General features: G+C 38.4%; 1 protein-coding gene across 4 annotated transcripts in view; it reads right to left on the bottom strand.

Moving 5' to 3' along the window:
* Positions 1 to 24,109, bottom strand: part of CKAP5 (cytoskeleton associated protein 5) — an 81,974-nt gene that overhangs the window by 44,273 nt on the left and 13,592 nt on the right. For all 4 annotated transcript variants that reach the window (XM_083374074.1, XM_083374077.1, XM_083374076.1 and 1 more), the window contains exons 2-16: positions 20,558 to 20,650; positions 11,890 to 12,083; positions 10,372 to 10,578; positions 9,729 to 9,900; positions 8,772 to 8,904; positions 8,134 to 8,237; positions 7,695 to 7,808; positions 7,013 to 7,117; positions 6,435 to 6,524; positions 6,157 to 6,321; positions 5,377 to 5,505; positions 4,532 to 4,714; positions 3,047 to 3,160; positions 899 to 1,009; positions 323 to 415 (exon numbers count right to left, since the gene is read on the bottom strand). In XM_083374074.1, coding sequence (XP_083230200.1) covers positions 323 to 415; positions 899 to 1,009; positions 3,047 to 3,160; positions 4,532 to 4,714; positions 5,377 to 5,505; positions 6,157 to 6,321; positions 6,435 to 6,524; positions 7,013 to 7,117; positions 7,695 to 7,808; positions 8,134 to 8,237; positions 8,772 to 8,904; positions 9,729 to 9,900; positions 10,372 to 10,578; positions 11,890 to 12,083; positions 20,558 to 20,614 — 1,971 coding nt within the window. In that variant the 5' untranslated portion in view covers positions 20,615 to 20,650. The remainder of the gene's footprint in view (positions 1 to 322; positions 416 to 898; positions 1,010 to 3,046; positions 3,161 to 4,531; positions 4,715 to 5,376; positions 5,506 to 6,156; positions 6,322 to 6,434; positions 6,525 to 7,012; positions 7,118 to 7,694; positions 7,809 to 8,133; positions 8,238 to 8,771; positions 8,905 to 9,728; positions 9,901 to 10,371; positions 10,579 to 11,889; positions 12,084 to 20,557; positions 20,651 to 24,109) is intronic.

Below are 24,109 nucleotides of genomic sequence, written 5' to 3'. Positions count from 1 at the left end.
GTGTGTGTGTATTTGAATGCTTTATCTTAATTGTATTATTCTTGTTTAACAAGGTTCCAAATACCCATATTTTAATTAAACCTTAATGAACTGTGTAATATATATCAATGAAGAAAGCAAATAATTTAATGAACAATATTATTATGCTGGATGCAAATGAGAAATACAGATTAAACTCCTTGCATAAAGCTTTTAAATGTAAAAGGTCAAACCTACACATCAGGAATTCCAGGCTCAATTCTAATGTAACTTTGTGAACAAAGTTCATTAATTATAAGTTCAATGTTAGTAGAACTAACCCTAAAAATTAATATTGTTCTACCTGAAAGTTGGTCTCTTTCCATCCAGGTTTCTTCGCCAACATTCTTACTAGAGCCTGGCAAGGCATTTCAGTTTTATCCATCAGCTCAACAGCCTTAAAGATTAAGAACAGTGTTAAACTGTAAGAAATGCAGGAACATAAATACTGCCAAACTGCCTTCTATAAACCTAAATTCATTCAGATACATTTCATGTTTAGCATCATAAAAACAATAGTCCTTAACAATAGTATTTTTTCCTTCACTAGAAAGTTTTGTAAAGAAATTACCTTTAGTTTTTGCAGTCTTCAAATCCAAAGCTGGATAAAAGTAAATAAAAAATGATCTAGGTTTGGGTCTGAAGACTGTAAATATTATAAACATAAATTTAATCCAAACTAGTCTATACTATACTAGTCACCCGGAAGACAACTGGTAGCCAATGCAGCTCGCGGAGCAAAGGTGTAACATGTAATCTGAAGAGTCATGAAATACAGTCTGACACTAAAGGCTTCTGTCAAATGCTAAAATAATCTACTATGGAACAAACAAATATTTATAGGGGTGAGAAACTTTTTAGAAGATCTTGTCATTATTACCTTTTGAAATTCTTCCATGCAAGCCAGCCTTTCCTTCCAATTGCCACTGTCTAACTGCTGTATGCAAACTTCTGGGAGGACAGCTGAAGCCTTCTCCTCACACATCTCTATCTATTAACAAAGAAAAAATGGCACGCCTGTTAATAGCGTACTGGTACATTCCCAAAATGCCTTCATCTGGCTATTTGGCATTTTGACCTATATCAGGTTCGCTACAGCACAGGAACCTGGATTCAAAGGCAATCTGTTACCTCAGAGCACTATATGCATATAGTGCCTATCAGTAATTTTTAAACCCAATGTAACGTTTCCTGCGTATGTGACTAGCCTCTTGAATGATGGAACAGCCGTGCCATGTGGGCATGTACACATGATCACTTTATTTAAAAATGGACTTCATTCTACAGCACTGTTCTCCTCAGACTTGAGATACTTTCTTCAAGGATTCTGCTGAACTGCTATATAGTACGTAGCACGTTCCCCATTATGAATATAAATTCATATTCATATGAAGACCAATAATTTGATATTTACATTAGGCAAAAGTTTAAATACTGACTCTAGTTTTAGAAAAATACATTTGATACGTTGAATCACAACTGGCAAATGGGCCAGTCATTCTCTGCCAATGAGATATGTGCAAAATGTTCTAGGCATGAAACCATGCTGTGCATAGATCAGCCAATTTGTTGCAGCCCAGACTGTTCCTGAAGCATGTGTATTTTGGGTGCATTAGTGCAGGGCTCTTCAACCAGTGGTACGGGTACCACCTGTGGTACATTGGCACCTGGCAGGTGGTACGCGATCATCCTAGAAAACTGGTAGCAAGGGAGGGGAATGAGCTGAACCAGTGGCAGTACCGCACAAGCCTGAGTGAGAGATGGCTGGAGCTGCAGGGCTGTCAGGGCTCAGTGGAAGCGCCAGGATCAGCACCAGGCTCCAGCTGGAGCTCGGCACTGATCCTGGCGCTTCTGCTAAGCCCAGAAGAAGCTGGAATGTTCCAGCATCCCCAGGGTCTTATGATTTACATTCAGATGCTTGGCAACTGATTCATATTTATGATGGTTACAGTGTCCCAGGGTCATGTGAAGTGACCAAAACCTGCTGCAACCACCCAGCAGACGTGGGGAATAAAAACCAAACACCTACCCTACCCCACCCCACCCCTGCTGCCAATCCTCAACAGAAATGCTCACAATAATGAAAACCTTGGAGAGGAGGAAGAGCGCCGCTGGGCGGGCAGGCAGGCATCTTGCTCGACTGTGGCTTGGGGGGGGGCTTTTTTCAGTGCCATTGTAACTTCGAACAGTCACTAAGCAAACTGTTGTAAGTCAAGGACTACCTGTACTTTATCACTTTTTTCCTTTTTTGGTCAAGTTTTTGACACCTTGCTAGGCGACTGGTGGTACTTGGATATTTGCCATATCCTAAAAGTAGTACAATGAGTGAAAAGGCTGAAAAGCCCTGCATTAGTGAATGCATGGACAAAGTGGTATTTTTATTTATTTATTTATTTTTGCATATAGATGGAAACGTGGTTGCCTCAGGTTGAAAGGATTTGGAAAATGGGAAACAACATGAAAAAGCAAGGATAGTAGACGTAGTGGCTGAAGGAGAAAAGCTGCTGGAAAAAATGGGTTTGGATAGGGTGCGGGGATATGTTGTATACAAAACGGCTATAGGGGGAAGGGAGTGCGCAGGCAGTGCATACCAGCCTTACTTGCCCCAATAAAATCATTTGGAATCTCAGATTTTGTTTCATCCAAAACTCACAGCAAAATGTTCCGTGTTTTGTTCTGCCGGACCATGACCAGTCTTGAAACAGTGTGACAGAACTCCCAGGGTGCAATGTTTTGTTCAAGGTTCGAAACATAACATTTTCCAGTTTGTTCACATTCCTACTGTCAACTAAAATAAATCATTTTGAATTTCTGCAGGAAAAGACGCCTCCTAGGTTTATCAGCACACTCATAAGATTTATAGAGCAAGTGAAATCTAATGTAACATAGCATACTAGAAAAATAAAAATGTTCCAAATGAAACCCCGAATCGCATGCACATGTAACTGAATCACAGCTATTTTGAGTAAGACAATCATTGGTTTTTTGAAGTATTTTTAAATACACAATTTGCACAGAATTCACTTACTGAGAGTTCTGGCTCAAATATCTCTTTTATTTCAGTTCCTTTTTTGGCTTTTGTTCCAGTATTTCCTACTCCACCAGCTGAAGTTGGTTTCCCTTTCTTCACTGGACCGCCAGCCTGTACATACAAAGAGGCGGAAAAATATTTGAAATGAGCACATATTCATCGTTTCCCAAAAGATGCTTGTGAAAATTGATAATTAAACGGAAAGGGAATAAAACATCACCAACTGGATTCAGAGAAAAGATTGGCCGGGGGGGGGGAGAGAACTATGCTTAGAAATGTTCAACAATCCTTCCTTCCTCCTGACACTTCCCATCAGACCACTTACCCTGACTTTTAGGAAAACCCTTTCAAGGGGTAGGAAGTGGAAGGTCACGATAGGACAGCATTCTGCTGGTATTATGGTATCTAGGTATTCTGTCTAGACCAGGGGTAGGCAACCTCAGCTCTTTTATGACTCGTGGGCTTCAACTCCCAGAATTCCTGAGTCAGCTGACTCAGGAATTCTGGGAGTTGAAGTCCACGAGTCATAAAAAAGCCAAGGTTGCCTACCCCTGGTCTAGAAAATACTGTCTTCTAAATGTAGATAATAGCACATTTTCATAGCTTGGGCACTAAAGAAGAATGTTGGTTCTGCTATGTGCTCTCTTAACCATTTGTCTGAAATGGTGTAGGGTTTCCTGCCAGAGCAGGAGGTTGGACTAGAAGACCTCCAAGGTCCCTTCCAACTCTGTTATTCTGTTAGAGACTCATAACTTTCCAAAAAACATATTAATTACAGAAAAACTAAGTGCTGGAAAAACATACTGTGCAACTAAATTATTTTTGAATCGGTCTTCAAAAAGTATTTGAAAATTTCAGCCGAATCAAAAACAATGGTGAAAAGACCGTTGTTGGTTTGAATTCTGGCAATGGCAAAGTACAAAAACATCAAATAACATCCAAACAGAAACTTCTGAAACCATGGATGACTAAAACAAGAGCATCTAAACTGGAGTCTTCAAAGCAGAGACCCTTCTATATATCCCACTATCACCTAAGCAAAAGTCCTGTTGTGATTTCCAAAATGTTTCGGGAAAATGGTCTGTCCCACTGCTGATTGGTTTTTTAATTTTTAAATATTAACTACTATTCCAGAACCTGGCCGTTTTGTTTGGGAACATTTCCATCTAATTAAACTTTACTGAATTTGCTATTCTTGTAGTGTGTGCTTGAGCCTGTTAATTCCAATGTTCATTTTGTAATGTTTCATAGGAACAAAAGATATGCAGACCATACTGAATGAGAAAATCAAACATAGCAATCCTGACATTACATTTGTTTCTTTAAAAATTGGGACACTTTTTTCAAAACATCTACATAAAATGTAGCTCACAAGGAAAGGTAATACACTATTCTGTCACTTCTGAAATTGCAATGAGTTTGTGCTCATTTAAATATAAGCAAATTCAATCTGTTTTAATTCAGAGTGTGTAATTTTCATACCTTAGTAGTAGGAGCCTTTTTTGGTGGCCCAGATTTAGCTGAGTTATCTTTCACATCCTTGTCCCCTGCAGCGCCAGAAAGAGCTGGAGTCTTGCCAGCAGCAGCTTTGTTTTCTCTTCTATCAGCTCCTCCACTGACTTTACCTCCACCAACCAACTCGATTTTTTCAGCAGACTCTTTAATCTAGTAGGCAAAATTAGATTAACATAAAAGTATTAACATACTTTTGTCTAACAGTTGCTAACCTCTCCTAGGTCCTTGACAAGTGTCATAAATTACAAAAAAAATACAATTCTTGATATTGGCACTAATTATTTGAATTTTTCCATTTTTTTATTTCTGGTATAGATGCAATACAATCACAATCTTACGAGTATTCAACTCAGAGGATAATATATGTATACATATTTTTGTCCTTTGTCTTTTTTAATGCATGTTTGTATCTTTTCTAATATTTTGTCTATCTTTGTTTTGGTTAAAAAAAATCTTTTTCTTTTTTTTCGAGTCTGTATTTTACCTTAATTTTCTGAATAAAATAAAAATTTATTTGGGGAAAAAAAGTTTCAAATATGCACATGGCCCCTTCCTGAGACTGAAATTTTGCTGTTTGCTTTGTATATCCAGCACAAGCTTTAAATAATGAAAGTTTCATAATTTATCTGATAGAAATGACTTCACTATTTTATAGAACCTAAAACTCATAACACGTTCCAAAATGGCAAGTCAAAGCCCCACGTTCACCTACTGAAAATATTAAGAGTTAACTCATTGACTTATTCTCAGGGCTCCTTGAATAATATAATATTTGAACTCTACTACACACAGCATGGTTTAGTGTTACTTACCCGGTCTAGTTTCAGTTTGTCCACATCTGTTAGAAAAGGATTCACAGCTTTCTCACCTGCCACTTTTAGGGCAGTGCCCAAGGCTTCAAATGCAGCATCTCTAACCTCCGGTGCTGAATCATTAATATGCTGTGGTGAAATAAACAAAATCTGAGTAGTCTGCTTGATGGAGCTTGGATTCACAGAATCATATAAAGCAGCGGTTCCCAAACTTTGCAGCTTGGCGGGCTGGTGGGGGGAAAAGGGGAACCGGGCAGTGCAAGTGGTAGGCAGGCATGGGCACGCAGCTTGATTTTCCCATGGCTTAGTTCCGAATAGGACATGGCCCAGTAAGTGGGTCACAGCCTGTTCATTGGGGACCCCTGCTATAAAGTGAAAGATTTCCGTTTTTCTCCTCTGAATTGATCTGTATTTTACATAAAGCTTGGCTCGTAACGTCTCTGTCCAGAGAACTTCAGCTGAACCAAAATGGAGGGCAATGAAGAAACTGAATTCAAAAATATGAACCAGTTACACGGTTTTCTCCTTGTTTGGATATGAAAGAGGTATTGTATGTATTTATTTAAATTTATTTGCCATTCATCTTGCGAGTCTGGGCAGCTGCCATTCTTTTTCTTTTGTTCTGCATAACACCTCTGTTCTGCCTAGATAAATTCTTCCACGGTATACATCGATATTTTTGAACATCCCAACTTACATATAAGTAAAGAATACCTACCAGCAATAGAAGCTATTATTTTATTTCAAATGCAAGTTCTGCAGAAGATTTTATTCTTTTACCTTGAGGAGAGCAGCGCAGAATGGTTTCAGGAGACTTTTCGGAAGGGTAGTAGGAGTGCAGTGGCGAAAGCTTCGTGCAATGAAGAGAGATGTCTGCTGCTTGATAGTTGGGTTTTTGTTATCCATTACAGCCAAGATATCTTCACTGAGATTTTGTAATGTAGTCTAAATTATTTGGACAAGAGAGATTGTAATGTAGTCTAAATTATTTGGACAACTTTGACTATTTAAGAAGAGCCTATTAATCTTTTTCAGAGTATTGGTATCAATTCACTTACAGTAAGAAAGATAGCATCAATGGCTTCTTGCAAGGCTTGCACAACCTGAGGCTTTTTCTCTTTGAACTTCTCCAGAATAGTTGGGACAACCTATTGAATATTATCAAGATGGTATAAATTGCCCATCCACTCCAGTATCAATTGTAATACAAGGCAATCTTCATCACTATCCCATACAAAGGACAGAGAAAATAATCGGATCACACTAAAAAGGTCATTACATCAAGAAACACTCTGACGTTACAATCTAGCTAAAGCAGCTTTTTAAAAAGAAAAAGGTTTGCCGTTTTTAAAACTGTCTTATTTATTCCAAACCAACTTCTGAAGCAGATCACAACAAAATACTCTTCTAGAAACATCTTCCCCTATCTTCCTGGATATTCAACCATACCAATTCCAGAATCCTTTTTCTTTTAATAAAATGAAATCCACAAGAAAATTTGCTAGTAATATGATAAAAGGAAGATTTAATAACGCATGCAGTAGAAATCAGTATCAGGCTGGTGCCAAATCCTTATTCCACAATTAATTTTATCGACACAGAATTTAAAAACAAGTATCAAGCAAATTATACTCACATGACCAGCATATTGTCCAAATTTCTTCCTGAGACCAGTGGCTAGTCCAGCAAGGGATTTGGCAGCCAAAGCAACCAACATCACATTAGTATCCTTTCCAACAACCTGTAAAGAAAGAGCATCACAATCTAATGGTGTAAAATTTTGAAATGGAATTCTGACCAAATTAAAGATGAACTTGATTATAATTTCTCATGCCATTCACCTAAATTCATATTAAACTATCTAAGAACTACTCTCCAATTTGACAGCTCACAAAGAAAGAATGGGAGAGAGATTGTTCCCCCCTGCCAGTTTCCTATACACTCACAAAATATGCTCCATTTGGTGGGGTGTGCAAACCTGTGGCGTGCAAACAGAGAAAATTCTGTTTCATGAGCTGAAATTCTGGATGCTAATCTACATAGTAAGTGCTAGAATTTTAGAAATCAAGAAACCACAGATTCTGGGCAATTAACGAGTGCTAGCTGACATGCTACCTACTTAAAAGAGTTCAAAAACTTGTTAAATTAATTTTTTATTTCTATTTTTATGCTATTATGATCTCTTGTCCACTTAAATCTATGAGCAAACATAATTAAGCACTCTATATTTACCAATAAAAGCTCCTGATAACTATACTAATACTGAGACCTTGTATTTAGATTTGAGAGGTCCATTTGGGTAATACAGAGAATCTTGCCTTCTTAAGAGCTTTCACCAAGTCTGCATAATCTCCAGCTTCCAATTTGGGATTTTTAACCAGTACTTCTACTGCTTCCAAAGCTTCTTTTCTTTCCTGCCACTTTTTGGCCTCCTGCAAGGCAAACCGTTAAAGACCTTGACATATGCATGATTGGAAGTGATACATTCTAGTCACATGTCATTTCCTATTTGTGCAAGGAAAAATACATGCACATGCTTCCATGGGGTCAGTAACAATGAAGTACTTTGATTTACCACTGTGTTTTCACAATGATCTACTGCAATTGTTCCTAATAACAGTATCTCTTAGACATGACACCATATAAATTCAGTAGCAGAAAAGATTAATTATTTTGAAGATATGTTAATGCACACCGTATTGATGCAAAGGGAAGTTACAGAGATTAAGATTAACATATTGTTTTATCTCCACTTACTATTTTGTCATAGAAATCCTTAGGAAGTTTGGAGAGAATTTCAACAGCTTCCAAAAGTTCATAAGCATCTACTTGTGGAACATCCTCATCACCATCATCACCCCCTATGGAAACAGCTATTAGACACTACAAAGGCCAATGACACTACAATGCTACATTTTACTAATCATATGATCAAAATTCCCAGAGTAAGGACTTCTGCGCAATTGATATTGTCTAGATCACAGGTCTGCAACCCGCGGCTCCAGAGCCGCATGCGGCTCTTTCAGCCATCTCCTGTGGCTCCCAGTCCTCTGCCATGTGCAGTCCAAAAAAAAAACCACACAAAAAAGTGGGACTAAAAAAGTTCAACCAATCAATTCAAATATGCAGGGTAGGTGCATATCTCGCCTTGGCTCCACTCTTCAGTCAAACCCTGTTCTGCGCATGCGCGCATGTACACCCATGCGCACACATTTTTTGCGGCTCCCAGTTTTTCCTTTTGTGAGGGAATCGGTTCCGAGTGGCTCTTTCACTGTTTCAGGTTGCTGATCCCTGGTCTAGATACTGATATGCATCTAATTTTCTTTGTCAGCTTGGTGAGTTTCCCTTTTTTCCTAATAATAGCCTCAAGGTTGAAGTTCCAGATCAAATGTTACCTCCATCTGCATCTCCACCAGCTGCCTGCTGTTGCTCAAACTTTGCTTTCATTTCTTGCTGGGATCGCAGAAATCTGGACTGCTTGGGAGTAGACGATGGCAGTTTGACCCATTCTTCTTCCAATTCTTTTAACTACAAGAATTAAAATAGCAGAAAGATGCATAAACACAATCTTGACCCCTGATGTTTGGACTATTCCCTGACTTCAAAGAGGTATAAAAGCATAGCTCTTTAGGAAGGCTTTTGAGGATACATTGACCCAACATATGGTGAGCTGGATTAAGGGGCATTGTTGTTACTGTATTGGATTTTTAAACTGTATTTCTAATTTTTCCTCCTCTAGATTATAGGCTTGTTATTAGCCACTCAAGTGTTATGATTAGAACAAATGCAAGTGAGCGATTATATGAATACAATTCATTGTAAATAATCTGCCACAGAAAGAAGGCCTACTAAGAACATTACTACATTATATGAATTCAAAATCTCTTTGCTACTTTTTGACCTCTGCTAATAATTAGCAGAGGTTCCAGGAGAGAACTCATCTTCTAAAGCTTGATGTTGGATGCTCCCCTATTAACTCTTCGGTCACAATTTTTCCAAGCCTCTTGAAGACTCAATATGAGATTTGTTAGAATTCCAGTCGTTTCAGGTCTTGAAGCCCATGCCTATGTTATAAAGTTTTCTCACCAGAGTTGTATTTAAAAGGAATAATTTTTCAAAACAAAGCTTTCAATTATCTAAAACGGTGGTAGGCAACCTCGGCTCTTTTATGACTCATGGACTTCAACTCCCAGAATTCCTGAGTCAGCTATGCTCAGTTGAAGTCCATGAGTCATAAAAGAGCCAAGGTTGCCTACCCCTGATCTAAAACATTTAAGAAAAAAAATCCATTTTCTTCTGTTTAGTGGTCACTTCCTGCTAAGATTACCAGAACACCACATACCCCAACTTACCTGAAGAGAATTTATGTTCTGTAATGGAGGCCTAAGAGCATCCTTAATCCATCGATAAATCTCAATTGCAAGGAGTTTGGCTTCATCTCGAACAGCTTTCTCTCGAGATTCAAAAAGTTTTGGCAACGTTTTGATTATTGGCTTCAGGGCAATTATTTTTGAACCAAATTCACTGAAATATATACATGCAACTAGTTAAATATTTAGACATTCTAAGCAGAATATAGCTGTAGCAATTAGACTTATATAACGTTTCAGTCACTAAGCAATGTAATCATAAAGGGTGACATCTTATGACCGGGCCTTTTTCTAAAGACCACTGACAGTATTCTGCAAATAGCACATGCTGTTCTTACAATGTTTCAAACCGTTTCTGAGGGCTTCTAAAACCTCGTGGAAAAGCCATGTCCACCATTCTCATGATGCTTCAGAAAGCTTCTGAGGTTTTTCAGAGCATCATGAGAAGAGCACACACAATCTTGAGAACAGTGAACAGCATCTTGTGAAATTTTAGAAGGCCTCAGAAGTGATGAGCATGAATAGTAAATATTATATAATTTAGCTTTTTTCCAATGACCATTTCTTATTCATAAGAAATTCCCTTATTCTCAGAAAGTCTGATTAAATTTCCATTAAATCTTACCTTAGTGCTTTCCTCAGTGTCTCTATGCATGCCACTATAATCTTGGGGTTCTTGTTGTCCAAGCCTTTAAGCAGTTCTTCTTGCACCATTTCCCCTTTCTCAATTTCAATAAACATGAGGCATATATCTGCGCCTAGTTCCTTTGCTCTAGCTTTAGGTTGATTGAACACTTTATTTACAACTCCAGACACCACCTCACCTGTTGTTCTTAAAAAAGGAAATAAGGGTAATAACAACAATTAGCCAACAACAGAACAAACAATTTGATTCCCTGTCATCCACCTTATAGCCAATAATGTCAATCAATACTTGATTTCCATTAAACACGGGATTCTTCAGTATATTGTTATATTTATTGCAAGATAGGTTAAGCTTGGTTTTGTTGCATTTATGAAATATTCCTAAGAGATCTAAAAATCTGAAAAATTTCCCTGAAAAGCTTTTTTTTTTGATTCAAGGATATTTATACACATTATTCAACTGAAACCAGAATTTAGGATTAATGCATAAACAGTTAGAAAAAAAGCCATGGAAAATTATTTCAATATATGATCACAGCAGTGAGATAACTGTATGCATAGAGATGAAAAGGTTTGATGCTACCGGCAATGGAGCAACGGTTGTTAAAGTTGACAGATTTTGCCGAAATGGAGAAATTAACTTCTTTGATTATAGAAAAGACATTATGTAAATTTATTTTTGATTAGAAGCCTCTTAAGGACTTTTGTGTAAAAATGAAAACAAACAAATTTGTAACTTCTGGTTTCAATGATTAGATCTAGGGATAGATTATAGAAAAAAGAGTAAATAGGATGTAATTTTAGAGAAAGAGAGGTCAAAATATCTTTGCACTTATAACTGCTGTGAAGAATATCGGAAGCCACTTTATACTCCCCCCACCTTTCTTTTAAATTTTTCTTCAGCTTTTTTTCCCTTGCACCTTGTTTTTCTTTGATTTCTTTTTCTTTACTTTCTAATGTTTGTTAGATTTTATTTTTTAATTTAAAAGCTTTAATAAAAATTATACATGAAAAGACCTGATAGGCATGCATGTTGAACACTTATCTGCTACATTTACAGATAGCTTAAATGCATGCACTGTTAAGTGAAAATATTTTTATGTGAAGAGCAACTACAATGTGTATCGATTATTTAATTACTCTAAAATTATTCTAGAACAAATACAATTATTTTAGGAGTCAGATAATTAATTATAAACATAAATTATTTCCTACAACATTTGGTACCCATGCAGTGGGGAGAGGGGTGTCAGTTTTTATTTGATTAAAGAAAATAATTTCAAAACCCAAACTGTACTGTAGGCATGTTCCAAAGATTTATGGTATACATTTCATTGTACAATTTTAGCCTCATGGCTCCAACGAAATTGTCCAAACCATTGTCCTAACTCATATAACGTTTGAAACTGTTCAAAGCTAATATACAAATATAATTTGGGATCTAAAGCTCATCAGTAGGAGTAAGAGTTGTTCTAAAGTACAAATACAAATGACTTACTTTCCTGCTACATGAGCATTTTCAACATAAGCAAGTGCAGCTTCTAATCCTTTTAGCTGAGCTACTGCATTTGAGTCTGTCACAAATTTCTTTATAAGTCCAAGGTATTTGGACCATTCAGGGCTCTTTTCATCATCTATTTTCTCAAACAGCTTCAGTGCTTCTTCATATCCATTTAATCTGGCTTTCCATACCTAAGGAAAAAATGGAAATAAATTAATTAAATCCCTGCATGTCCCAAGAGAATTATATGCCATTCTCTTATGTGACCAACCATATATTTTAATTTTATTTATTTTTTTAATCCCATTTATATCCCGCCCTTCTCCGAAGACTCAGGGCGGCTTACAATCTAAGAAGCACAAATCAATGTGCTTAGCAATAGCCTTCATTCTATGTATCTGCCTGTTTATTAGGGCTTTCGCCCCCCCCCCAAGTGGCATTTTTACAAAGTCAGCTTATTGCCCCCAACAATCTGGGTCCTCATTTTACCTACCTCGGAAGGATGGAAGGCTGAGTCAACCTTGAGCCTAGTGGGACTCGAACCTGCACTAATTGCAGGCAGCTGGTGTTACTTAAGGAGGCATTAGCCCACTGCTCCACCATACTGAAGAACTGTAGTTCTCCCTATAAGTATTCAAATGATAGGTATCTAAATACCTACTAAAATTCTGCAGCATTTATCAGATGTACTATCTGCAGTCCCAAGAATACATTTGAGGAGTTCTGAAACTGCTTTAGTCACAATTAGCATTTACAGTACAATGTTGTTGTTAGTTGCGAAGTCGTGTCCAACCCATCGTGACCCCATGGACAACGTTCCTCCAGGCCTTCCTGTCCTCTACCATCTTCTGGAGTCCATTTAGGCTCACGCCTACTGCTTCAGTGACTCAATCCAGCCACCTCATTCTCTGTCGTCCTCTTCTTCTCTTGCTCTCAACCTTTCCCAGTATTAGGCTCTTCTCCAGTGAGTCCAGTCAGGGTTGATCTCCTCTAGGACTGACCGGTTTGATCGCCTTGCAGTCCAAGGGATTCGCAGGAGTCTTCTCCAGCACCATAGTTTAAAGGCCTCAATTCTTTGGTGCTCAGTCTTTCTTATGGCCCAACTTTCACACATTGCAACTGGGAAGACCATAACCTTGACTATAGCACTTCTGTTGGCAGGGTGATGTCTGCTTTTTAGTCTGCTGTCTAGATTTGCCATGGCTTTCCTCCCCAGGAGCAACCGTGTTTTAATTTCTTGGCTGCAGTCCCCGTCTGCGGTGATCTTGGAGCCCAGGAAAATAAAATCTGTCACTACCTCCATTTCTTCCCCATCTATTTGCCAGGAATTGAGAGGGCCGGATGCCATGATCTTGGTTTTTTTACTGTTTAGTTTCAACCCAACTTTTGCACTCTCCTTCTTCACTTGCAACAAGAGGCTCTTTAGTTCTTCACTTTCTGCCATTAGAGTAGTATCATCTGCATATCTTAGGTTGTTGATATTTACAGTACAATAGTCATACAAATCAGTGAGGAAATTTCTATCTCATCTGAACTATCATATACAAGGGTATTAATAATCTTGAAAATAACACAAACTGATGTTTTCTTCACAAATCTAGCAATATGCTTCTATTCCCCCTCTTCAGACCTCCACATCCTTCTTGTCATGCCTCCAAAGTGCTGCCATCATACTTGGATTTCTGTTGCTAATTGTTGTGAGAAAGGTGCGGAGATAAGGAAAGATACAGTGAAAAGGAAGAGTAGGCAGAATAGATGGTTTCAATTTTTTAAAATAGTTCTCCTTTCCAACAAACAGTGTCTGATATTTGTAAACTATTTGAATATTTTTTTAAATAACCTATGACATGCCCTAAATAAATATGATTATAGCAAACTTATAAAAACAAATTAGCAACATTAGCAGCATAAGTTAAGTCATTTCACCTTAATTTAGAAACATACAGGGAGTGCAGAATTATTAGGCAAGTTGTATTTTTGAGGATTAATTTTATTATTGAACAACAACCATGTTCTCAATGAACCCAAAAAACTCATTAATATCAAAGCTGAATATTTTTGGAAGTAGTTTTTAGTTTGTTTTTAGTTATAGCTATTTTAGGGGGATATCTGTGTGTGCAGGTGACTATTACTGTGCATAATTATTAGGCAACTTAACAAAAAACAAATATATACCCATTTCAATTATTTATTTTTACCAGTGAAACCAATATAACATCTCAACATTCACAAATATACATTTCTGACATTCAAAAACATAACAAAAACAAATCAGTGACCAATATAGCCACCTTTCTTTGCAAGGACACTCAAAAGCCTGCCATCCATGGATTCTGTCAGTGTTTTGATCTGTTCACCATCAACATTGCGTGCAGCAGCAACCACAGCCTCCCAGACACTGTTCAGAGAGGTGTACTGTTTTCCCTCCTTGTAAATCTCACATTTGATGATGGACCACAGGTTCTCAATGGGGTTCAGATCAGGTGAACAAGGAGGCCATGTCATTAGATTTCCTTCTTTTATACCCTTTCTTGCCAGCCACGCTGTGGAGTACTTGGACGCGTGTGATGGAGCATTGTCCTGCATGAAAATCATGTTTTTCTTGAAGGATGCAGACTTCTTCCTGTACCACTGCTTGAAGAAGGTGTCTTCCAGAAACTGGCAGTAGGACTGGGAGTTGAGCTTGACTCCATCCTCAACCCGAAAAGGCCCCACAAGCTCATCTTTGATGATACCAGCCCAAACCAGTACTCCACCTCCACCTTGCTGGCGTCTGAGTCGGACTGGAGCTCTCTGCCCTTTACCAATCCAGCCACGGGCCCATCCATCTGGCCCATCAAGACTCACTCTCATTTCATCAGTCCATTAAACCTTACAAAAATCAGTCTTGAGATATTTCTTGGCCCAGTCTTGACGTTTCAGCTTGTGTGTCTTGTTCAGTGGTGGTTGTCTTTCAGCCTTTCTTACCTTGGCCATGTCTCTGAGTATTGCACACCTTGTGCTTTTGGGCACTCCAGTGATGTTGCAGCTCTGAAATATGGCCAAACTGGTGGCAAGTGGCATCTTGGCAGCTGCACGCTTGACTTTTCTCAGTTCATGGGCAGTTATTTTGCGCCTTGGTTTCTCCACACGCTTCTTGCGACCCTGTTGACTATTTTGAATGAAACGCTTGATTGTTCGATGATCACGCTTCAGAAGCTTTGCAATTTTAAGAGTGCTGCATCCCTCTGCAAGATATCTCACTATTTTTGACTTTTCTGAGCCTGTCAAGTCCTTCTTTTGACCCATTTTGCCAAAGGAAAGGAAGTTGCCTAATAATTATGCACACCTGATACAGGGTGTTGATGTCATTAGACCACACCCCTTCTCATTACAGAGATGCACATCACCTAATATGCTTAATTGGTAGTAGGCTTTCGAGCCTATACAGCTTGGAGTAAGACAACATGCATAAAGAGGATGATGTGGTCAAAATACTCATTTGCCTAATAATTCTGCACTCCCTGTAGAAAAGTGATGGCAGAAAAAGATCTAGCGGTCCATTGAGTCTGCCCTTTGATGTTTTTTTTCTTGTTTTTGTTTTCTTTTTAATTTATTTATTTTGAATTACTATTTTTATTTTTTAAATTTTTAATTTTTATTTAGATTATTAAACTGAAGATATGAAGATAATTGTCAACTCTACAAATGAGCAGGGCTGCAGCCATTTTTCCTATTCATTTTCGGTTGCCACATAGAATGGAGGGAGGAGGGTTGCCAGGTGCTTTGCTAGTCAAAATAATCTTTTGTCCCGTGGGAACCAAGGTCATTGGCTGCTCCCAAGACTGCAGGCTGGGCATAGCGTAAAAAGCCCGCCAAGAAGATGTATTGGGGAACATAGTTGCTTGCATAGTTTTAGGGATGGGATTTTTAACTTTGTATTCGGGAATTGTTTATGTATGTCTCCAGACTTGGTTTCACTTTTGACATATTGATACTTTGTAACTAATAAACATGTTCTTTGAGGAATTTGCAAGCCTTGGAGTTCTGCTTTATTCATCTCTGTCGGAACCATGACAATAATTGTAGGAATTATCGATGTAAAAAATGTGAAATCACAGAAAAAAGGGAGAAAATGATATTATATTTTGTGTAAGCATGTACATAACTTCATACATCTCTTATTGCAAAACTGGGTAAATCACTCATAGGATTCCCTTAAAATATGAGCCCTTATATTTTCTGTTTTCTGTTAATTGTCTAAGATAAAAATGGCATGTTATAAGACTGAAATAAAGCAACTTTTGAGTAGCTCTCACAGAATAAATCTTGGACTATTGTTACAATCAGCATGACCATACAATATCCAACCTTTCTTTTTCATCCCCAATATAGGGAAGAAGCACTGGAGCCAGTCCCAAACATTGCTAAACTTCTAATTTTAGAAATAGAGGGAACTATCACCATGGCCTCATTGTATGGTAATTTGTTGAAAATTTTTATGTATAATGAGAGCAAAGTTCAACATAAAGAGAAAATGTTTTAGAAATAGATTGAAAGTTGGTCTAAAATGAAAATGTGGAACTGGAGGAAGCAATGATTTAATTTATTTATTTATTAATGGGATTTATATCCCGCCCTATCTCCTGAGGGACTCAGGGCGGCTAACAACAACAAAACTTAAAGGTCTCTGTACAGTAAATTAAAAATAAAAATTTGAAATAAATTAAAATAAATTAAAGAATAGAGTTAGAATTGTAAACTTAATTAAAATCTCTGTCAGTCTAGATCAGCCAGGTGGAAAAGGGGTGTTTTGAGGCCGCGGCAAAAGGACTGGAGATCTTGGGCCATCCGAAGCTCAGGGGGGAGCTGGTTCCACAGGGCTGGCACTCCCACAGAGAAGGCTCTTCCCCTGGGGGTCGCAAGCTGACATTGTCAATGTCAAACTGTTGCCTAACACAGATACCACCAGAATGAAAAATGAAATAAAGAGTTTGGGGCTTTGTGGAAGCCTGCAAAAAAAAAGTTTCCTAGAGGAAAAAAATTAAAGGTAAAGGTTCCCCCGCACATGTGTGCTAGTTGTTTCCAACTCTAGGGGCCGGTGCTCATCTCCGTTTCAAAGCCGAAGAGCCAGCGCTTGTCCGAGGACGTCTCCGTGGTCATGTGGCCAGCATGACTGGACGCCAAAGGCGCACGGAACGCTGTTACCGTCCCACCGGAGTGGTCCCTATTTTTCTACTTGCATTTTTACATGCTTTTGAACTGCTAGGTTGGCAGAAGCTGGGACGAGTAACAGGCGCTCACTCTGTTACGCGGCACTTGGGATTCAACCCGCCAAACTGCCGACCTTCTGATCGACAAGCTCAGTGTCCTAACCCACTGAGCCACCGCGTCCCTAGGGGGAAAAAATTGGGACCTGTTAAATTTATTATTTTAATCATTATACCATCCAAGTATTATTTTGAGAAATGGCTTCAGTTTTATCAACTGACACAATAAACAAGCATGTAGTCAGTCTGATACTTTCTTTTCTTTCCCACATGCTGTTTTAGTAAGCCAGATCCAGGTTCACGTATAAACTAAATCACTTTATAGAAAAGGGTTTATTTTCACAACTGACATTTCTAACCCATGAGTCATGGGCAACAAATTCAATGACTGAGTTCACAAAACAATTACATTATATCAATGCTTAATATGATATGTGAACCCAGTTGTTTCTAACAGAAAGTGGAACAGGCAAATGTGGCTCCAAAGAAAACTGCTGTGCATTAGGACAGGAAGACGTTTCTAACTCTCTTTTCTAAATTCCTAAGCACATTTTCTAAAGAACTTTTTAGTTATACAATGTGACAATAAATCCACCTTTTCCAAAAAATCACTATATTATTTTCATTGATCATTAGGGTCCATTTTGATGTTTAGATCTTTAGTGGAAGTGCATACATTATGTTTACATCAAAGGGAGATGCGATGGCAAAAGTTTAGGAACACTTGCATTACATCAGGGCTTTTCAACCGGTGATACATGTATCACCTGTGTTACTTTGCCACGTGGCAGGTGGTACGCAACAGTCCTAGAGAAGTGTAGCGGGGGAGGGGAATGAGTGAAAGTGACCCAAGCCTGAGGGAGAAGCAGCTCTAGCTGCAAGACTGTCTGGGCTCAGCAGAAGCCCCAGGAACCGGCAGGGCTCCAGCTGATTGGCGCTTCTGGAAGCAGCGCAGAGCTGGAGGTAAACTAAGAGGGAGAGGAGAGGCTATAAAAGGAGGTGATTTGGGCAGGAATGGGAAAAAAGACAACAGGGAAAGAGAAAGAGACCTCAGCAGGCAGGGAGGAAACAGGGACAGGGAAGAAGCAGCAGCTGTTGCTGGAAGAAAAGGTCCCCTGGTTCATTTTCTCCAGCCAGGAGAATGCAATCAGCGCCAGCATACAAGCATGATGAAAAGGAGGTGTGTTTATTTAGTGCTGGATCAGCTGGCAGGTTGATTGGGTTGTCATAAGGATTTTTGTACAGTTTTTACAGGATTTTGTAATTCAGAGGCTGTTTACGTGCTTTGGTTACTGGAATATTTTAGTCTGTATTTTAGACTAGCAATGAGTCCAAAGTGTAATTAGTTTTAACCCCTTATCCTGAATTTGTCTATGGCAGACACGTCAAACTCGCGACATCACATGACGTTGCACGACGTATCGGAGCTTTTTCTCCAATGCCGGCAATGAGGTGGGCGCAGTTTCCTGGTGACACGTTTGGCCCGTGGGCCGGTAGTTTGACACCCCTGGTCTATGGCTTTTAGAAAGTTTTCTTTGAAGGCAAACACAGGCTTAATTTAAGGATAAAGCTTTTCGCAATTGCAGGAGCATTTCAGTCTCGATTGCAACATTGTGACACACGACACTCCTGAGGCAGCTTAAAGAAAAATAAATGGAGTTTATGTGTTTCTTTCTGAGCCCTTTTTGCTTTGCACTTGATTCCTGTCTCTTTATGGATATAGGGAAGGGATTGGTGTGTGTGTGTGTGTGTCTGTGCGCGCGCGCATGCGCATTTACACATTCTTACTACACTCAGAAGAGAGAGGAAGAAGGGCCAACCAGCTAGCTCAGGGATCTACAAACTTAGCAACTTTAAGACTTGTGGACTTCAACTCCCAGAATTCCTCAACCAGCCATGATGTCTGAGGAATTCTGGGAGTTGAAGTTCACAAGTCTTAAAAATGCCAAGTTTGAAGACCCCCGAGATAGCTGGTAGTGGTGGATATTAATAAACATGGATAAATTCATCATACATTTGTCAGTGCAAAGGGAAAGTGATTCAGCAAAGGAACAGCCACTGAAGAAATTAAAACTGGTACTTTTTTCCTTTTTTTTCTACAGTTTGTAATATTTTATTAGATTATGGTATAAAATACAAAAATACAAAAGCAAATAGGACACAGTGGGGAGGAAAAAGGGGGGGAAAGTGAGGGGGAGAAGGGAAAAAGAACAGACTTCCTCTGTTGCAGTAGAAGGAAGCATTAATATTGAATCTCAACATTTTACTTTTTCCATATCATAAACTAGCCATTTCTATAACAACAAATGAATCTAATCAGTAAAACCCAAAATCCACCCCTTTTGTTAGTCATCAAGTTGTTGACACCTTGCTAAGCACTGGTGGTACTCAAATATTGTCATGTCCTAAAAGTGGTACAATCTGTGAAAATGTTGAAAAGCCCTGCATTAGAGGATATGATGTTAGAACTCTGGGCCACAACAGACAGCAAAAATATGAACTCAAAGAACCTTAATTGGATAAACTAATGATTTTGAATTATATCAACTATAGGACAAAACAATGAGTCCAGAAAACTTTAGAAAAGGACAACTGCTCTGAAATAAGAGCTGAACAATGGAGTCTTATTTTTGTATACACATTAAAAGATATAAATATATAGACAGACCACCATTTAACATTTGCTCTGATTACCAAATTACTGGGTGACAGGGCAGAACTGCAATTTTCTTAAACCCTAGCTTGACCTCAGATGAAGGCATATTTATAAGAAAGTCTGTTCCCAAAAATTTCTATTGTTTAGTTATTCTAAATAGATAAATGATAATTAATGTCAGTGTAGCCAAGACAAATACAGGTAGTCCTTGACTTACAACCATAACTGAGCCCAAAATTTATGTTGCTAAGTGAGAAATTTGTTAAGTAAGATTTGGCCCATTTTATGACATTTATTACAGCATTTGTTAACAACCACTGCAGTTGTTAAGTTAGTAACACGGTTGTTCAGTGAATCTGGCTTCCCTGTTGACTTTGCTTGTCAGAAGGTCGCAAAAACTGATCACATGATCCCCAGATGCTGCAACCGTCATAAATATGAACCCAGTTGTCAAGGCCTTGAATGTAAATCATGTGACCCTGGGGATGCTACAATGATTGTAAGTGTGAAAAATGGTGACGTCACATTTTTCAGTGCTGTTGTAACTTTGAACAGTCACCTAAACGAACTGTTGTAAGTCGAGGACAACCTGTTGGTCCAGTGGAAACATTTTCAATTTTGATCAAATGCATTTGAGTTAAACTAGTGCATGGAAAGATTTTCAAAATATGATCCTAATGTTTAGCTTTTCCTTAAACTCAAAACAATGTATCACTCAGTAAGTAGGGAAGTGCCAGTTCCTTAAACAAGGCAATCTTACCTTGTGTTCACATTTTTGATCAATGGGTAATTTCATCCATTCACTGTCATCTGCCATGATGCCTCAGTTTCTTGTAGTTCTTCACTGTAATTCCTAGGAAATACCAAAAAACAAACAAGCTCCTAAGTGAAAAGGCTTGCTGAAACATATGAACCCGGTAGAAATGAACATACTTAATAGGATCTGAATGAAATGTAACATTAAAAAACCATAAGCTACCTAATAGCAGCACTAAATGATTATAGCTATCTTAGTATATTCTGTCTATTTTGAGTTTATATTCCAAATTCAAATTCTATGCTCAGGAAATATAAATCTGAATTTATTCTATTTAAAACAGATACATTTTCTTAAGAGTCCATTTTTAGGTAAGGGTAGGAACAGAAGAAAAAGCAGGATGAGTACTAAAAGTGTAACAGAAAAACCAAGTTTCAAAATATACAGCTGGCCAAAATTATAATGGAAGCAGTCTATAAAAAGCATATGTCAGTAAGCCAAATCACCAGGTTACATGACAATATATTCTAGGTGGGGCTGGGGCTGGCCTAAGGAGACGATAGATTTTGCTTCAGCTTTTAGCAATGCCTCCCTTTTCGTTTCTGGTGCCAAAATATCTTGCTACACATGAGATGCAGTGATAAAGAGCATTACTATCATTTATGCATATTAGTGCTCCATTTACTAAGAGCAGTATCAAAATAGTATGCTCATTCAGTCTAGAGTGCTCTCCCAACTGCTGAGACAGAATGGCAGTTTATACATTTCCCTTTAAAAAGTTCACTGAACTAGCAAAACTACTCGTGCAAATGCATCCTATATGGAATACATCAACAAATGCCCAAAGAGGTGACCCTCTCTTCTCAAGAAAGGTATCCTTATAAATGTTTCAAACAGAGAATTTGACAGGAACATGCTCAAAAACCAAATCTTTTCCAAGCACCTTTAAATTGCTATATAATTAATTTGAAAAATATTTTAAATTAATAAGACAAATATTGCAATCTCGTCACCCTCCTGAAACAATGATTACACCTCTCAAAATTCTCAGCATTGGGAATCGTAAGTATTTGAGCTCATGTACATCCTGAGGGGCGTGCCAGATGGGAAAGGCCGTTATAGAGTGATTGCTTTTCTAGATTTTTCTCAGTTCAAGATCAAATTCGGTACAACCTAATTCATAAAGGGTACAACACAATACTGTTACAATCCTGCACATAACAAATGCACAATATTACTGAGTACAACGCCACACAGGTAGTAGAGCAAATCTCTCTCCTCCACCTTTCCTGTTGGAAACGAAGCATATTGTTAAGAGACTCAAGTCTTACTCTTTCTTCTCAGTTCCATCTTAGTGATTTGTCTTTAAAAAGTGTGACTGCTTATTAGCCATGGAAGGAAAACTTTAATCAGAAATATAATTCATCACTGCTCTCTTACAGGCATCCCAGAACTATTATTATACTCAGTTCTGCACCACCGCCACCATGTTTACACATTCACAAAATTAATCAGGCTCCAATAATCTAATTAACTGTTATACAACATAAATATTTCAATCAACTCAAGGGATTAATTGTCATTTAATAACATTCAACATTATGTCTCTCACCAGATGACAGCACCCAGTTCAACTTTACTGGTCTCAAAAAAATTAGAGTGAGATTTGATTACTGCTTGGAAAGGAGACCAGTAAAAAACACTGGGCTACATGAATAAGGGGGGGAGGAGGAGGAAATCCAACATTTTAAAGAAGGAAATATCGAACTGTTTCTATATTCTTTTATCAAACGTATATAGAAATATCCATGTAGCTGCCAGAAATTAAAATAGTCACTTTCTTCTCCAATTTCTTAGGAAGGCAACATAACAAAATAACTTGACTAACCATTGATAATGAAACAAAACAAAATTTGCTCTTTGAAAAATTAGGGACTAAAGCTGTGCTCTAAATGGATTTACCAAGGCATTCTCCATCTCCAATCCTGTAATGTTTCATTCTCTGCAGGAAGGGTGATCTTTTCATCCCATCTTCACTATTTTTTATAAATAACTCAAAGCAGAGAACATACCTAACACCTTTCTTTTCCTATTTTTCCCACAACAATAATCCTATGAGATGAACTGGGCTGAGAAAGAGTGACTAACTCAAAGTCATCCAGCTGGTTTTCATGTCTAAGGCAAGACTGAAACTTTCTAGCCTGGCTCTTTAATCACTGGACCCAATGCTGCCAATACTTTTTGGGTTTTTTTCCCCACCAAATAAAAATGAACAGAATCTAAGAAATGAATACCCATACTTTATTATGTAGCAGAGGATTGTTGTTGTTGGTTTGTGTGTGTGTGTGGGGGGGGAGACTTTCGTATTTTCAATAATGTAAATGTAAAAAATCAATTTTTTAAGATCCCCCTCCCCATTTTGCAGAGAAATTTGGGGTCACCTTTAGAATTTCCTCTCAAATGCACAGGTATAATCAAATGCACAGGTATAGTATAGGTGGTACCTTGCTCAATAGTAGTAACTGTGAGAGGGAACTCGGAGTCCTAGTGGACAATCACTTCAATATGAGCCAGCAGTGTGCTGCAGCTGCCAAAAAAGCCAACACAGTGCTACGCTGCATTAACAGAGGGATAGAATCAAGATCACGTGAAGTACTAATACCACTTTACAATGCCTTGGTAAGGCCACACTTGGAATACTGCATCCAGTTTTGGTCACCACGATGTAAAAAAAGATGTGGAGACTCTAGAAAGAGTACAGAGAAGAGCAACAAAGATGATTGGGGGACTGGGGGCTAAAACATATAGGGAACGGTTGCTGGAATTGGGCATGTGTAGTTTAACGAAAAGTGAGGGGTGACATGATAGCAGTGTTCCAATAACTCAGGGGCAGCCACAAAAAAGAGAGTCAAGCTATTCTCCAAAGCACCTGAAGGCAGGACAAGAAGCAACAGATGGAAACTAATGAAGGAGAAGCAACCTAGAACTAAGGAGAAACTTCCTTAGAGATTGGACAGCCATTTGTATGAAATGGTATAGGGTTTCCTGCCTGAGCAGGGGGTTGGACTAGATGACCTCCAAGGTCCCTTCCAAATTACTACTACTACTACTACTACTACTACTACTACTACTACTACTATTATTTGCAATCCATGAGGGAAATCCCACCTCCATAACTTCTCCCTGTCTGTACGATACTGTCCCACTGCCCAGGTTACATGGTAATGTCTCTAACCTCTCTCTCAGCTTTCCCACATTCACAAAGGCAAAATTATTTTCTCTCCAGGCCAAGTTTGTCCTAAGAGCTTTTTAGGAAGATGGAAGCTTTTTTTCTCTCTCACTCAATGTTCAAGCCAAATTTCAGGCTATTTTTCTGCACATCCCTAGAAGTGGTTTATGTTATGACTAAGCAACATTGGGACTATGCCAGTGACTACTCTGCATCTCTTCAGCCCATTAACATTAACTCTGAGTAAGCTGCATGGATGGGTGGGGCTTACAGGTATTCACTGTAAAGGACCGTCATAAAGAAAAATAATTGTTAATACAAGTTTC

This window comes from Vipera ursinii (genome assembly GCF_947247035.1).
Source record: "Vipera ursinii genome assembly, chromosome: 1".
NCBI lineage: Eukaryota > Metazoa > Chordata > Lepidosauria > Squamata > Viperidae > Vipera > Vipera ursinii.
This window is presented reverse-complemented; position numbering and strand designations above follow the sequence as displayed.